Here is a 16,907-nt window from a genome sequence, read left to right as displayed (position 1 = left end):
TGTAAGACACTAATAGCCTAACACGATCAAATCAGTCAGTTTGGTTTAAGGTTTTCCCTCATATCGAGAAAGAGGTTACCCTGTTAATCACCATGTCTAACTTGTTATACCTTGAGTATTTATATTTTTTGGGTGTAGAGAGAGCTCCTAATAAAGGGCAATGATGTAGACGGGATTTAATTTCTGATGTTAGAGTAGACAACTACCTAAATTGTTATACTTTGCTTTGCTTATGACATTGAAATTACTTCGTATTATGCTGGGCTCCATGCCTCCATCCCTAATAATATGGTTTTCAACAATAAACATGTAACAAAATCCAACCCTTTTAAAATCCATTCAACATAGGTACAACTACAGACTACTGAGTACAAGTGGTCAACTTTAGCACCAACAAAAAATGTCTCCCTTCAGTTAAACAAATTAAATTCAGAAAGCATCAGAATATTATGGGCATATAGATAAATTTAGTAAATTACAATAAATCAAGTAATTTCCCTTACAAATAATGCAAGTCATGCAGCAACAGCAGAAAACCAACAACAGTGTTATCTCAGAGTTTGTTTTGTCATCTTTAGAAATTTACCTTCAGAAAGATAAATTTCTTGTACCAATTTTAGGCTGCAAAATCTAACCATTTCTGTCAAGATTCATTTCTTCCCATCCCTTGTTTTTTTTCCTTAGTTATTTTTATGGTGTTCTGCTTTTCTTCAGAAGATAGATGATCACAAAATGGGTAACATTTCCAATGTGGGAACAAAATTTTTATGTCGTCTTGGTAGGCTCCCACATTAAGTTAGTACTCTTATCGTATTCTTCGTTACATGTTATGTTTTCGTATATAACGTGTTCAGTATCTGTCTAGTATTACTCATAAAATTCATCGAAACATCAGTAGCTTGATCTAAGACTCGAGTGCAGGTAAGATAGTGTTAAATGGAATCGAACATGGCTGGTTTTCTTTTGAATGCATCAACTCTTGATCTTGGGCTTAGCTTGAATACTCTTCATACCCAAGCTTGTCATCATGCTGATCAGAGTATGTGTTCTCACACACTTTGTTTTCAATTATGTTTATTTTTGTTATATCATATGGTCGGTCCAAATCTAGCATGTCATCCAATTTGTCTAGTAGATAATTGTTCCAAGATTTAAAAATAAATTCTAATTAGCCTGTGAAGTTTTTTGGAATAGATCCTTTCTTAGGATAAAAGTACTCCTTCCGTATATCTTATTATTCCCATTTATACGACACAAGTTGAGTTTCCCACCAACTACATTTGCTTGAGAGTAGGGGGATTTCCCTTACTTCCCCCTCTACTCTCAAGCGTTGACCTGAAGAGAAAAAAGTGAAAAAAAAAATAATCATCAAAGCGAGCCTAATGCTTTATCTGAAACTGATGCAGGTAACCAAAGATTGCAAATGGATTCGACAATAGTCCCAGGGGGTTACAATAATGATCCGATGCAGTGGTCATACCCAAGTCACTTGGTACGCCTCAAAAGTCCTAATTGCTCAGAATCAAACCCTGATAATTCTACTGAAGACCTGGAGGGAGTCCAGAGCAAAGAACGATGGACTTATGTTAAGGTCAATATGGATGGGGTTATCGTAGGCAGGAAAATCTGCCTCGTCAATCATGCTGGCTATGCTGACCTTGCTCTTCAACTAGAGAACATGTTTGGTAAACTCACAAATGCATTACTTCACTAGAATAGGAGATAATCATGCACAGTTTTCTTATCAGTATGGCCTTAATTTTGAGTTCAGGTGGGTTAACAGCATATGGCTTACGCTTGTTTCAACGTGGATCGGAGTTTATGCTCTTCTACAAGGATAGAGAGGAGAAGTGGAGGTCTGCTGGCGATGTTCCATGGAAGTATGTTTCCTTCATTAGCTAATAATCATGTTTTTTTTTTTTTCAAAAATTAACATGAATGTAGTCATTCAGTGCAACAGATTTAGTGTTTTCTGACCCTCATTTCATTATACATTGTGGTTACAGAGTGTTTGTAGATTGTGCAAAGAGGTTAAGGATATTGCGAAAGAACAAAGTGCTACTCTCTTAAGTTCAAACAATGCCTGCTCTATAACATAAACGCACGAAACTCGTTTGAGCCTGCTATCAGGACTTAGATATGAGTTAGGATTTAGATTCACTAGCTTTCAAATTGTAATGAACTCAAGTAAAATAGCTTACTCCATTAATCTATGTAGCTTTTGATCAAGATTACATAATCCCACTATTAATCCTTAGTAATGTCATCATTAAATCTTCTTAATTAAGATAATGTTGACTATGGTGTGTGGGAAATGAGGCCTGTGAATAGTTTGTTCACAGCAAATGCTTGATTCTAATATGACTTATAATCCTTTGTAACGTCATTATTAGTTAAATCTTCTTGCGACGCCCTTTTATAAAATTTTTGGGTTATGAAGATCATAACGATGATTGCATTAAGTATGGCACAAATTATATTGGTCCAATGTCTTAATGGAGTGGATGTGTATGCATCCCTACCTTGAAAAAGAAATTTGAGACTCTTATTAATAGTGTTTGGATAATTATATCCTCTAAAAAAAGTATTCATTTATCGTCATTAATCTTATGAAACGTGGTTAGAAAATTATCATCTAAAAGGTTATTTAATTATTTGCCCTCATTAATGTTAATTGTCTCTATTTTTTAAACTATTAAAAGTAGTGTGTAGCCATTTATACCCCTACAAATATTTATTTATATAATTTCTCTTACTAATGCGGCCAACAACTAAGTTTAACTTGTGACATAAGGACAAATCGATAGAGGTCTTTGGACATGACTAGCTATGACACACATAGGGGTGCTTATGAGACGAGACAACTCGCGAGCTACTCGGTCAAAACTTGACTCGAGTGAGCTTGACTCGAGCAAGCTTGAGATTGACTTAAAATGTTAATGAGTCGAGTCGAGTAGCTCATTACTCGACTCGAAAACTCGTGAGAAGCTCGAATTCCTTTCCATAATATTATATTTACTAAAAATTAAAATATTTTGATAATTTTTTTTACATTAATGATTAATAAATAAAACATTATTTATGTACTCGTATCGTCATATGTATATTTCTCAAATGAGAAAATTAAAGAAAATTGAAGAGGTGTTACATTAAATAGAGAGTTTTAAAAGACGGATCAAATTGCAAGCTACTCGAGATCGATTCGGTCAAAGTTCGACTCGGTCATATTTAGTCAAAGCTCGACTCGATAAAAGCTTGGTCAAAACTTGACTCGATTAAGCTCGACTCAGTATGTTAACGATTCGAGTCGAGTTACCCCAAACTCGAACTCAACTTGTATCATAAGCACCGCACACCATATCGCGCACGTTAACTGCCCTAATGTAATAGAAGATTCTGGATGATTTGTCATATTAGAGCGGCTAAAATCGTGAAAGTATCGAACTCCAAGGAAATGATTGCGGCTCTTAATTGTTATTCTGATCCGATGAACACATATGATGGGATCAATCCCGCAACAAAATTCGTAAGATGAAAAGGCTTATTTGGGCAATGGCGTATCTAACATTTTTTTTATAAGTAGATTCAAATAACATAAGGTTGCGTTTGGATATGCGGATTTCGTTTCAAATAATAAAATTCAAATTCCGAAATTGAAATTCTACATTTCAAATTCAAATCATTTGTTTGGGAAATATGATGATTTCAAATTTAGGATTTCAAATTCAAATACTTGTTTGGGAAACAAGAAAATTTCAATTTTCAAATTCTAGTTGTTGTCTGAGAAACAATGGAACTCCAAATTCTTAATTTCAATACCTAAGTTCCAACTTAACTCTAATTATCGCTAAACTTATAACACTACTACTCATCTATACACTAAATGATCCAATCTAATTTTTGATCATCGGGTAAATTTTTCAGCATGTCAAATTCATCAAGGGTGCCATTTAAGAATCTCTTAACCGCCCTCAAAACTTGGTGTCGAGATATTCCAAGTACACTAGACACCTCCTTGTAGATTTCTTGACTAGTTGGCCTTGTTGGTTTACTCACGTACTCCTTGAAAGATTCGGCAAAGCTACTCACATCATCTGCAAGACGATCCCTTTTTAACGTTTTGTTTGAATCACCGGAAGCTGTTTCTGATGTACTTCCATTATCATTTTCACTCTCCATTGTTGTAGCAGCTTCTTAGCACCATCTCCTACTGCTCTATCAGGTGCAAACAAGGTACAAATGTCATCCCAATTCTCGATGCATTTGTTTTGATACGCAGATGCAGCAGGCGTTTTCTGTTAACAAAAGAAACTAATTTAACTAGAAAGAAAGTCATACAAAGTTTGTTGAAATGTAATATAATGAAACTAATTTGCCAAACAGTAGCCGCATGTTGTGCACCATGTCATACAACTGCCTGATTATTCCAATTCATTAATAAGAGTTGAAACGGCTGTCTAAGAAAACTTATCTCAAAGCCCCCACCCTCAAATGCATGATGGAACAAATGTTGTACAGCTGAATGATCTGGTTCCTTGGTCTGGGGTAGGTTGATGGAAGGGAACCAATTTGGGTGAAGGATAGACCTGGTGGCAGTAGCAAGGCACAAAACAAGAATTACATATACTTCACCAAATGAAGCTATGAAGGACACAACTACAGGAGTATTAAATCAGTCATCAGAAGCAGTTTCTAATGAAACCAAAAAGGCAACAATGCCAACTTTTGACAAGGCCAAATAAGGGCCCTCAACAAAGACTTTACCACTGAAAGTTACTCCATATCAAATTACTCAGAGACCATGTGCATGTGCATGTGCAAGTAAACATAGGGATTAGAAAATGCCTAAAAAAAACTCCTCTGTTTTAAGATAAACTCTCATTGATTATTTATCAGACTTGTCTAAGCACTACCCCAGACGAAGAAACCAGATCATTCAGGAAGCCCCCACCCTCAAATGCATGACCCTCAAATGTCATACAGCCGCCTGATGGAACAAATGCATGTCAGGAATAGCTCACTTAATATAATGACAAGTACACTTAATTTTAATGGATAACTAAAGAGTAAATAAAGAGTAACGCATATAAGTACCCCATGCCAAGTACTTATTGGATAAATATAAGTAAAGCATTCAAGTACTTAGCTACTGAAGCAAATTAGACAAATGCAGCTTTCTCAGTAGCTGGAAGAGGTAAAGTCATCCATTAGTTTATAAGTAGAGGCAGTTACCAGATTGGGTGAAAGAAGTTGGGAGGTAATAGGATGATAAAAACTAACGCTCTTTTCAACATTTTTATTAGAAGAGAAAAGAATACTCTATATTTATTTGCATATCAAATAACACCCAGCAGAACCATAACACCCAAAATAACAGTAGAACCAGAACATGCTTATACATTTCACTCTACCGAAGTAAATGCAGGCATGCAGCCAACAAAGAAAATTTGTATTCGGCCTCTGATGTTAAGATATTTTGGTTTATGATGTCCGCCTCTCTGGTTCTTCCCTTCTCTGGTTATGTATCATGTAACAAGTAGCAGCTCAACTGCATCTACAAGTCACTTATACAACATGGTTCTGTTAAATGTTAAAGCTTCTACTTATGAAGGTATAAAGCATAATGGTAATTTGCTGAAAATCTAGCACCAACAGAGTATAAAAGACAAGATTACTTGCAACATCGTATAAAAATAACACTAATAATGGTATAAAAAATTAATATAAGTGTATAAAGCAATCAATAACCTAAACTGAACATCAGAACAGCTGAGTCCACAACCAGCCTATCAATCCAACTTACAAAACTTTGTCAAACTTCACTTGAACTCTAAAAGCACCCTCAAACAAGGTAGGTGTTCGAAATAATAAATAAAGCTTAAAAGAACAAATATAATAAACAAATATTAAGACATTACCAATTTGAAATTAGTCAATATACTCAGATACTCACAAATGAGTACACTGACTCAAGTGAAGCAGGGGAACCCAAATTATGACTATCTTGATTGATTGATGATATAAGTCTCTTTTGAACAAGTTAAATATAACTAAATCTGACTCTTCTGAACTTTAACATTGCTTGCTATATATTCTCTTCATTTTGCTTTATAGAAAGGAACAAGTGGACCATACATATAATAAGCTTACACATTATTTTGCTGTTTATTCTCAAACACTTCAAAAAGGAACAAAGAATTTCAAGAATCAACAAATAAAAAAAGAACTGCAATCCTAGATACAACAATCCTAGATATAGCAATAAAAAATACAGAACATAAGCAATCCTAGATACAGCAAATGCCATCACTAACATTAGTAAACCTGAAATTCTAGTATATATTAATTAAACATACGCCTTAGTCACTACTCTCTACCAGACAAGATATCATGCCAGCACCACAAATTGAAGTAAACAAAGCAACAACAACAACTGAACACATTTCAAGAGTATGACTGATCTCATGTTCTGCCACAAAATTACAAGGACAGTAGCTAGAAAAGCAAGGACAGTAGTGTACCGAACAATATATGTGCCATGCTTGAAGGTCTTCTACGGGGATCACTATCATATTCTTTTTATCATCCCACTTAAACTTGGTGTAAGTTTTGATATCATTAATGACCGAATGATGTTTCTTCCAAACCTTGATCCGATTCTTCACTTGATCCATGGTGACTAAGATACCTAATTGTTTCCTCACGTTATCCACTACAGCTTGATAAGCTTGCGATTTGAATTCTCCATCACCCTTATTTCTCTCATTAATCTTGTCAAACAATGTTTTAGTGAGTACACCATCCATTTGTGTATTCCAACTTGTATAGCCTCTTCTTTGTGATAGTGAAGGTGCCATAGGCTCTTTCCCAAGTCTCCTTATAATGTATGATGTTCAAAGGTCCTGTAGACAAGAAAATAAAAATAAAAAATCAAATCAACACTTGTACTAATGCTAAAACCAAAATGAATAGAACAAGCCAAGAAGAAAGGCCAACTAGTTTTATGACAAGAAGAAATGCAAACTAGTTTTATGACAAGAATAAATGCAAACTAGTTTTAAGACAAACCATACATATACACAAATATCTCATTACATAATAAATAGTTTTATGACAAACCATAAAGAATACACAAATGTCTCATTACAACTAAAACCTATGTAGCTTGACCCCTTCGTGCCATATATTCTTGAAACATCTTCTTAGCAAGGTCATCTTTAAATTTGTTCCACTCATTTGTTGTTCGAGCGGATAAAATGACGTCTTCTTCTTCCTCTTCCTCGTCTATTGCTTCCATATTTATCAAGTCATGGTCCACCTCTTGCATAAGACTCGTTTCCTCCATGTTTTCTTCCCTCAGAAAATTATGTAGGATAAAGTAAGCATTGATAATTCTTACTTGAATTGTTTTTGGAAAAAAGCTAGAATCTCTTAAAATGCTCCAATGCTTCTTTAACAACGACCATGCCCTTTCAATGGTATTTCGAGCAGATGAGTGTCGCAAGTTAAAAAGCTCATTTTCATTTGTAGGAGTGTTTCTTCTCTACAAATTTAAATGGTATCTAGTACCTTTGTAAGGTGCTAGGAAACCTTCGACATTAGAATATCCTAAATCAACAAGAAGATACTTATCAGCAATCAGAGAATTTTAATATTTTAATTATACATTCAAACTCACATAACCCAATCTTTATACAAAATAATAAAAAATATATATATGTTCTTACTTTTAGGCACTTTAAGACCATTAGGCTTACGAAGAGCATCCCGAAGGACACAAGGATCCGATGCGGATCTTTCCCAACCAGGTAGCACATACGTGAATCGAAGGTTAGGATCACAAGTGGCTAGTACATTAGTGCTAAGGTTCCCTTCATATCTCGATAGCGAGGTCGATCCTCAATTGGCACAGTCATATATATCAATATGTGATTCCATCAAGAGCTCCTATAACACCTTCGAACCACCTCCATTTATTATCATCAACATAACTAGTAGTGTGATTAGCTTGTTTGATGTAATATTTCCCTAACATGAGCATGGATGCAAGAACTACATGAAATTGACGACTAATAGTCTCTCCGGATCGTGCAAAGAGGGCTTGCATTGTTCTATTTTTCAAATCATGGGCAAGGGTATGAAGAAATAAAGCCACAATTTCTTTTATCGTGACATTTCTCGTGGTCTTTAGCCCACCTTTAGTTTGTAATACATGACATAGCTTCTCAAAATGACGTATATCGAGACGTAATTGTTCTCGACATATCCTATCATTCCTCAAAGTGTTCATCCATGTAGCTCTTGTTCTAGAACGCTCGGATTCATTCCATGTTATCTCCTTTAATCTATATTTCTTACCATACCATGCTCCTACTACTACCATAATGAAACCTAAAACCATCACAACTAAGTCCATTTCATCATCATCATCCCTTGGGCGCTTATGTGACTCTTGTATATTCAAATCAGACATCCTAAAACATTCATTCCAGACTATAAGTTTATAAGTGTCAAACAAGAAAGTAACAATGGAGCAGATATAAGACAGTAAACTAAATTGAGTTTATCTAGTGAAGCCAAATTTCAAACAACTTCATGAGATGAATAATGATGAGATGATTTAGTACATGACAACAATGATGCCTAGCAAGCATCACAGCAAAGTATGTAGCAAGTTAAGACTTGAAATCAGCAAATGTAAGAAACAGAAAAACAGTATTCAAAAAATGGAATTACATATGAAAGCCTCAGCAATCTGCGAACAATCTACTTAACTTCAGCAAATCCCAGAGGAACAGATTCATCACTAAACAATTAATTCGCATGTTAAGTTTCCAATTAATAATGATAAAAATTGCTGTCAATGGGTAAATTGTTAGTCAACTGACACTACCAGATGGTCAGAAGACGAAACAAAGTATCCATATACCATCATTATTAGACAGATACAACATGCTAAGTTTCACATTAAGTCCAGCACCAAGGGAACCCGAGGATGTATATCTCAGTTTCACATTATATAGATAGAAGAAAAATCAATCAGCAAAAACAATAAACAAATCAAGCGCATATCGATCACAAAATTCATCAAGCAATGAATAAATCAAGCAACAGCATTAATTCACAAAATTCAAGCAGCATACAAATCAACATACAAGCATCAACATACAACAACATACAAGCAGCAACATACAACCAAATTGCAGCAAATCAAGCATTAAAATATGAAATTGAACAACCAAATTGCAAATTAAACAACAAATCAACTATTTCTATAATAAAAAGAAACAAAAACACAAATTTTACCACATAATCGATAAACCCTAGATTATGAAATTGATTTTAATCATAACCCTAAATTATGAAATTGAAAATGTGTATAATCGATAAACCCTAGATTATGAAATTGATTTTTGATTAGTTAAGAAGAACTACCTCAGAAGCTAATTCGATGGAGGATAAAAGCTGACAAGGATGGATGCTCACACGCGCCGCTTCAATGGAGGAGAAAGAAAATCGAGCTGCTTCAATGGAGGAGAGAGAAAATCGAGCTACTTCAATGGAGGAGATTGGAGCATTGAGAAAGGGAATAGAGTAGGAGAGAGAAAATTAGGGCAAGTAAGAATTTGAAATGACAATATGTGAGATGGAATTTGTTAGTAATTGAGCTGGACTTAATTTTGTAAAGGCTTTGATTTGCATGGATTTGACCCAAATACAAATCCAAATGCTTGTATTATCCAAACAGGCCATTTGGCCCAAATGAAAATTTGAAATGATATCCCCATATCCAAATAGGCCATAAAAAAATTATATAAAAATCATTCATAAATTAACAAATTACATGAATATATATAAAAAAGTATCTGATTAGGTTCTAAAACACTTGTTTTTATTTTTTATTTAATTGTTTTTATCTGTTAGGTTTTCATTCGGCTGTTTTACCAGATCACTATTGCTTATTGTGTGTCAACTTTTTGGAAAGAACACTTGATGTGATTGATAATAGAATTCTTCCACCAAATATTTTTTTTGAAGATAAATATGGAGATGACTTTACAGAGATGGTAAATCATTAAAGTTTAATCTTTCTAAATAGCTATATGTTTACGTTCTACACTACATGTTCAAATAATTAAGTTATATGCATATTTTCTGAAAATGTATAGCTTAAAATATATGCTTATAAAATATTATTTTTTTAGTTGAAGGCATTGGTGAATTCTATCAAGAATTTGATAACAGGAGTGACATTGTGTCCTCTTATGAAACAAGAAACTTAGAGATGAAATGCAAGAGCAATGCAAACAAGCATGATTGTGGAGTGTTTTTATCAAAGCACGTGAAAACATATGAAGGACAATATGGAAAACCATGGAATTTGAAACTAGAGAAGGACAATGTAAGTGTAGCACAAGACATATATGATTTTTTTTTTTTTTTGGTTAAGAAGGTTTTGGTGTTTAGATTTGACTTTGTTAATTTTTTTTTATCATACTCTAAAGAAATTATATGTTCTAAAATATTGTAAATATGTTCTAAATTACATGTCCATGTTTTAAAGTAGTTCTTATTAAATGGGGTATGAAAAAGAGAGAATGAAGGAATGAAAAAGAAAAAAGAAAATTATAAAGAAAAAAATAAAAAAGGGTTGAAGAAAGAAGGGAAGAAGAGGAAATGAAGGAAAATTCTACATGGTGGCCTCTAGTTCCAATTTTTCTATGTGGAAGACAAACTTTTTTCCAACTCTGTTAAGTGGCACCCAAGTTTTAAAAAATTAAAAATTAAGTATAGTGCCCTTTTTTGTGTTTTATGGATAACTTTTTTAGTTTTTTGGTTAACCATAATTAATTAAAAAAATTTATTAAAAAAATTAATTTATCACGCCAACCACCCATGGCAGCCGGAACCTACTGAACGCCACTGTCTTTGGCGCCGGCGCGCACAGATCTCCTCCCTCTCCCCCGGCGCCGGCGCACACATACCTTCTCCTCCTCCCCTGACGCCACCTCGACCTTCTTCCCTTTTACCTCCCTAACCACCGTAACCCCCACCCATTCCAATCGAAAACCCCTAAAAATCATCAGAAAAGTTTGGCCTTCTTCCCCACACATCCAAAACCCTAGCGCTGGCCTTTTCGAGGTGTAGGGGAAGGCTAGGGGCGGCCTGACTTTACTGGCGGGGTTTTTGGATTTTCGAGGGCAGGGGGTAGGTTATGGGATTGGCCGATTGGGTATGGGACGGTTTATTAGAGCTACGGTTTTTGGTGAAAGGGAAAGAAGGGAGGTTGGAAGATCAGGGAAGGCGCCGACGTATGGGAAGGGGCTCCGGGAGTTCTGGCGTCGGCGACGGGCGATAGTGGAGTTCAACAGGTGGCTGAATAGGTGGCTTTTAAGTGGTTTTAAGTTTTTTGGTTTTTATTTAAGAGTTTGATTTTTTAAAATAATTATGGTTAACTAATAAACTAAAATTGTTGGTCATAAAACCCAAAAATGGGCACTACACTTAATTTTTCAAAACTTAGGTGCCACTTAAGAGAATTGGAAAAAAGTTTGCCTTCCATGTTGTAGGGAATATTTCAAGCATCCCACACTTGAGCCCCAATGTGATCATACACTTAAGTATGGTGGCGCCCAAAGGAAAGGAAGCTAGAGTAAAAGAGTCGCCAACAAGTTTTAGGAACTTGTAAACAGTTCACAGGGTGAAGGTTACACCTCTTCACGATCCATGGGATCGCTAACTCCATAGTGGTCTGAAACCATGACTGAATATTCGGGGATAAAGGTACAAATCCAACCTAAAAGAGATTGAACCTGCCCTAAAAATAGGCATCTACTTTATTCTTCGTTCTAATATTCATGTGCGCTTTCTTACTAACATACAATCAATATATTAATCCTAAACCTGTTTATCTATGTTGGTTGAATATTAATGCACAAACAAAACTATTATTGGCGATCACTTGAATTATAATCATATTAACTTAAACAATATTATTGATTATCTTATTAAGCGTGATTACAATTACAAATTCCCTTTAATCCTGCAAGAGAGAGCGTGATCAAGCAATAACAATAAATAATCAAGCAACAATAATAACATTGACAACAAATCATCATAATCAAAATAATAATATTCAATCTCATCAAAGAGTAATAATATTAACAAGATCCTAGGCATGATACTAACAATATTAATAACAAATCCTAGCATGTCACTAAACACATGATGCTAACATGATAGAAAGTAAGAAGATAGGAAGTAACCAAAACATGATACTAGAAAGCAATAAAACCATCCTAACATGATACTAGGAATTAATATAATCTAAACATGCTTTTTATATCAAAATAGAAATTAAAACAACTTACTTGGATGTCTCATATCTCTTTCTAATAACAAAATACACACGTTAGTAGCTTCAAGGAAAATATTAAATCAAACAATTAATTAAATAATTGAAATAGAGATTTGGGACCAAACCCTCAGAGATTATCAACCTTTCATGTCTAGGGCGAAGACAACTTCGAACTTGGCTAGGTGTGTCTAGAACTTGTGAATGCGGTATGATGTATTTTGAAAAAGACTAGGCTTAGAAAAAGAATAGAGAGAGAAAAGAGATGATTGGTGATTATTGGTGATTGAAAACGGGGAAATACGACCCTATTTATAGAGAAAATAGTCCAAAAACGATAGAAAAGAGTTAGAATTCGAATTGGAATAAAATTGGCTCCTATCGCGAACGACAGGACCCAGCGCAAAACGACAGGAATCACGCATGCGATAGAGTCTGTCATTGTGCGACAAGGCTGCCGTTTGGCGTTGCGATAGTTTTTTTGCGGATTTTGTTTTTATCATATCTTTTGATCCAGAAGTCCAAAAAAGTTATATAATGTGTCGTTGGAAAGCTCTTGAAGTCTACTTTTGAACCCAATTAAAATCAGATAAAAATATTTTTTATAATAAAAGATATGGCTGAAATAGTGGAAGGGTGTCAGTTTTGGATAGAGTTTCGTATTTCTTTCATATCTTTTTCGTTATAGCTCGGAATTAACATTATAATATATCATTGGAAATATAATTTCAAGATATATCCAAAAATATAAGATTTGGATAAAAATTATGAGGCACGAAAATTATATCTAAATATCTTTGATTTTGCATAGAACAAGGACTCTAAAAAAGAGGAGTTTTATTCAACAGCAGGTTTTGTGTGTGGCTGGTCACACGGTGTGGCCAGCTAACACACAAATAACACCTCCTATATAGTAACCCCACCGAACTAGTAACCCCTGACCAAGAAACCCCTCCAACCAAGTAACCCCTGATCAAGTAACCCCTAACCGAACCTAGTAACACCTGATAAAGCAACCCCTAACCAAATCTAGTAACCCCTGACCGAATCTAGTAACCCTTGATCAAGTAACCCCTGACCGAATCAAGTATTCCCCAATCAAGTAACCCCTGACCGAACCTAGTAACCCCTGCCGAATCTATTAACCCCTGATCAAGTAACCCCTGACCGAATTAAGTAACCCTTGACCGAACCTAGTAACCCCTGACCGACTAAGCAACCCCCGACCAAGTAACCCCGGACCAACCTAGTATCCCCTAACCAAAACTAGTAACCCCTGACCTAACCACTAATTCCACCGCAAATGTAGCCACCAAACCACTAGTTCCAACCACCACATCATAAAAAAATAATTAAACGAGTCCTTGAGACAATGAATTATTGTTAAATAAAGAAAACAGAATTCCCCCAAAATCCAAAACTCCATTCATAATTTCCACTATAAGAAAACTCCATACCCGATACAAGTACCCACTGAAGTACTGAACCTTTGGTGAAATTCATTCAACCAAAGTATTTCTCACTCTAACCTCTATGAGCTTCAATCAACATCAAATTAAAAATGGCGATTTATGATCCGTGCCATTTATGGCACCTTTAGGCTATGTTTTCTTTATATTTCTATGCTCGTTTTTAGTCGTATATGTCGTGTTTTTAGAGAATAATGCTCTATTTGCGTGTTTTTGTGTTAGTTTAGAGAAATGCGTGCTTTTAATGGTTTTCTTATCATTTTATTCATTTCCCGGCTATTTCTCTCGCTTCTCTGTTTCTTTGTCTTGTTTTGTAGGTACGTTGAGTTCCCGCGGATTTAATAATCAAGGAGGTAGATCAAGTGCATTCAAGGAATTTAACGGAGCCAAGTTAGGGAAGCCAAGCACTCAAGTCAAGCTAATCCAAGCAAGTTCCGTAAACTCAAGTTCCGAGGTGGCGATCCCGAGCTCCTAGAAGCGCAGCAGCACAGCCGCGGGATATATGCATGGGAATTGAAAATAACATCCACTAGGATCAATATGCACTTTTCGGATTTGAATTTGAGTTAGAAACAAAGGAAAATGAAGGCTTGTAAAGTATCAAAAGGACCTTTGTGCATTGTTTCAGCCATATCTCGAGTTCTACAGATTGGATTGAGGTTATTCAAGTTGGGTTGGAAACTAGACTTGAAGATCTTTCCAATGATAGGTTTCACACCTTCATAAAATTCCTATATTGTGAGTTACATTCTTCCGAAGTTGGTCCTGCAAATCTGTGGGCGCGGGGATGTTGCAGCCTCTTAGCAACCATTTTCGACCAGGAACTTGGAGAGGGCAGGCCGCGGGCACCCCGAAGGCGCGGGCCTAGCCCCGCGGGCGCGGGTTTGGGGGTTTTCTCCTCTGCGGGCGCGGCCGATTTCTCCGCGGGCGCGGGTTTTTGGGTTTTACTTGCGATTTCATTTATTTTCTCCTTTTATATATATATTGTACGACCTTCTTTATTCTTCATACATGAAATAATTTAGTTTAGAATAGTTTATATCTCCTCTAAGGAGAATTAGGGTAGATTAAGAGGTTCTCTCTCTAGATTAGGAGTAGTTTTAGAGAGAGAAAGTGAAAGATTTCAATGGTGATTGAGAAATTGAAGATACAAGTGTGACAATGGTGTTCAAGATCTTCTCTATTATCAGTGAGCATTCTTAACTCTATCTCACCTTATTGCTTTGCTTAATTTCATGTTTGTTTGGTTTAATTTTGATGTTTGATGCTTGATTAGTGTAATTGTTCTTGATATATTGTTGATTCTTGATTTCCATAGTTGTTAATTGATAGATGATGATTCTTGAATAGTTGTTTGGCTAGGAATTGGGTGAAACTTGTATGATTGATTAATTGTGATTAATTTGGGAAATGTGTTGATTGATTGTTGAGATTAAAATGATTAATGAAGGTTTGCATGTGTGTAATTCAATTAGGCCTTGAGAATTATGCTAGATTGCATTGTAATTGCTAACGACACGAATAATTGATTTAGAAATTGCAATTATCGATTGGTTTTGATTGTGATTCTCTTAGTTATTTATTCATAGTGAACCCCAGATTAACAATTAGGAGATAGCTCTTGATTCCAATTGACAGCTCTTATCATTAGTCTTCACAACCTTTGATTGGCATGCTCTTCCCGAGTTGTTGCAATTTACATGATTACTTGTTGATCCCCGTTCCTAGTGTTTTATTTATTTGTTTACTTGTTTCGTTAGTTGTTAGTATTCTCTCTTACTTCCGTCTTCGACCTAGCTTAGGCGCATAATTGAAAGTGCTTGAAAATTACCATTCCTTTGGGTTCAACCCTTGACTTGCCTCTATACTCGTATTTAGGTTTGTTAAGTGTTTATAAATTTAGTTTGACCAAGGGAAGATTAGATAACGACCTAGTTTTCCCCTCGTCAATTTCGCCTCATCCTTGCTGCGTATTCAATCACCTCCATCGACCTCCAATCTGCGTATTCACCTTCATATTATGTGTTGCTCCTATGAAGAATTAATGGCGGAGAGAAAAGGAGGTATGGCTTTCGTCAGCCTGACGCTCAAATTGGGCAGCCATGGAAGACATTGGAAGAGAGAGAAATACATAATTGGGGGTTGAGATTGGTGATAGTGATACCTAGGCTAACAAGAGAAGAAGAAAAGAGGAGAGAGAAAGAGAAGAAGAATTTTTTACAAAAATTGTAGTTGGCCGCACGGTGTAGCCAGCCACATATAAAACTTTGTGTTTATTCAATTTCAAATTCTTTGATCTTATCTTTTTAAAAAAGGATAATTTAGATCTTTTAGAAACTTATAGAAGATTCTAATAAAACCTAATTAGTTTAGGAATAGGATTAAACTTTTGGACACTCCACATGATCATTGGGTCGTAGGTAAAATCCATTTTGGGCCCAATTTAGTATTTTGGCCATAACTTCCTCATTATTCATCGGAATTAGGCTTATAATATGTCGTTGGAAAGGTCTTTTCAATCCCCATCCAACTAAAATATTATTGGACCCTTATCATGGAACAAACTAAACTATAATGAACGTTTTTTATAAATAGAGTAAGAAAAGGAATATTTTCGAAAACAGAAAGAAGTATTTTTATTAAAAGGACCGCATCACAAGACTTTTCACATTTCACCTCATTTGATAATCAAATGAAGTGAAATATATTCATCACTGGGTTTGGTTTTTGGGGATACACAATTAGGTGTCTACACACATAGAAAAATTAGAACTAGGAGGCTACCATGTAGAATTTCCCGGAAATCAAATTACTTTGGTGTATAATGATTTTTGTTTTGGTTTATATGGTGTATGGAGAGGCTAGATGCTAAATGAGATTGTCTTTGACATGCATTTGATTGTGTTGTTATTATATACTATTATTACCTCTCTCCCAGCTAGTTCAACTCTCACATTTCCAAAACTGTTTTTCCTACCTCTCACCCTAGCCCCATTACAACCCTTATAAAGACCTTTTGATCTTTGTGCATAATTTATGATTGAGTGAACCGAGTTTTGAGTCAAAGTTAAAGAGTATTTGTT

The 16,907-nt window shown here is 35.3% G+C and overlaps 1 protein-coding gene and 1 pseudogene across 1 annotated transcript; one reads left to right on the top strand and one right to left on the bottom strand.

Moving 5' to 3' along the window:
* The first annotated feature begins 843 nt into the window (after nucleotides 1–843).
* Nucleotides 844–2,404, top strand: LOC145600560 (auxin-responsive protein IAA32-like). The gene is made up of 4 exons (XM_081656461.1): nucleotides 844–1,039; nucleotides 1,407–1,685; nucleotides 1,772–1,880; nucleotides 2,007–2,404. The coding sequence occupies exons 1-4, from the start codon at nucleotides 937–939 to the stop codon at nucleotides 2,068–2,070; spliced, it is 555 nt and encodes a 184-aa protein (XP_081512587.1). The 5' UTR covers nucleotides 844–936; the 3' UTR covers nucleotides 2,071–2,404.
* A 4,473-nt stretch (nucleotides 2,405–6,877) lies between these two features.
* On the bottom strand, nucleotides 6,878–8,473 carry LOC145635090 (uncharacterized; annotated as a pseudogene).
* Nucleotides 8,474–16,907: the final 8,434 nt, after the last annotated feature.

This window comes from Chenopodium album, chromosome 1, assembly GCF_948465745.1.
Source record: "Chenopodium album chromosome 1, dcCheAlbu1.1, whole genome shotgun sequence".
Lineage (NCBI taxonomy): Eukaryota > Viridiplantae > Streptophyta > Magnoliopsida > Caryophyllales > Amaranthaceae > Chenopodium > Chenopodium album.
This window is presented reverse-complemented; position numbering and strand designations above follow the sequence as displayed.

What these genes read in the sequence shown, in the direction of transcription:
- LOC145600560 (XM_081656461.1), top strand. Translation starts at nt 937, where the DNA reads ATGGAATCGAACATGGCTGGTTTTCTTTTGAATGCATCAACTCTTGAT. An exon ending in TTGTCATCATGCTGATCAGA is followed by an intron (nt 1,040 to 1,406) that starts GTATGTGTTCTC and finishes AAACTGATGCAG; the next exon opens with GTAACCAAAGATTGCAAATG. An exon ending in TCAACTAGAGAACATGTTTG is followed by an intron (nt 1,686 to 1,771) that starts GTAAACTCACAA and finishes TTTTGAGTTCAG; the next exon opens with GTGGGTTAACAGCATATGGC.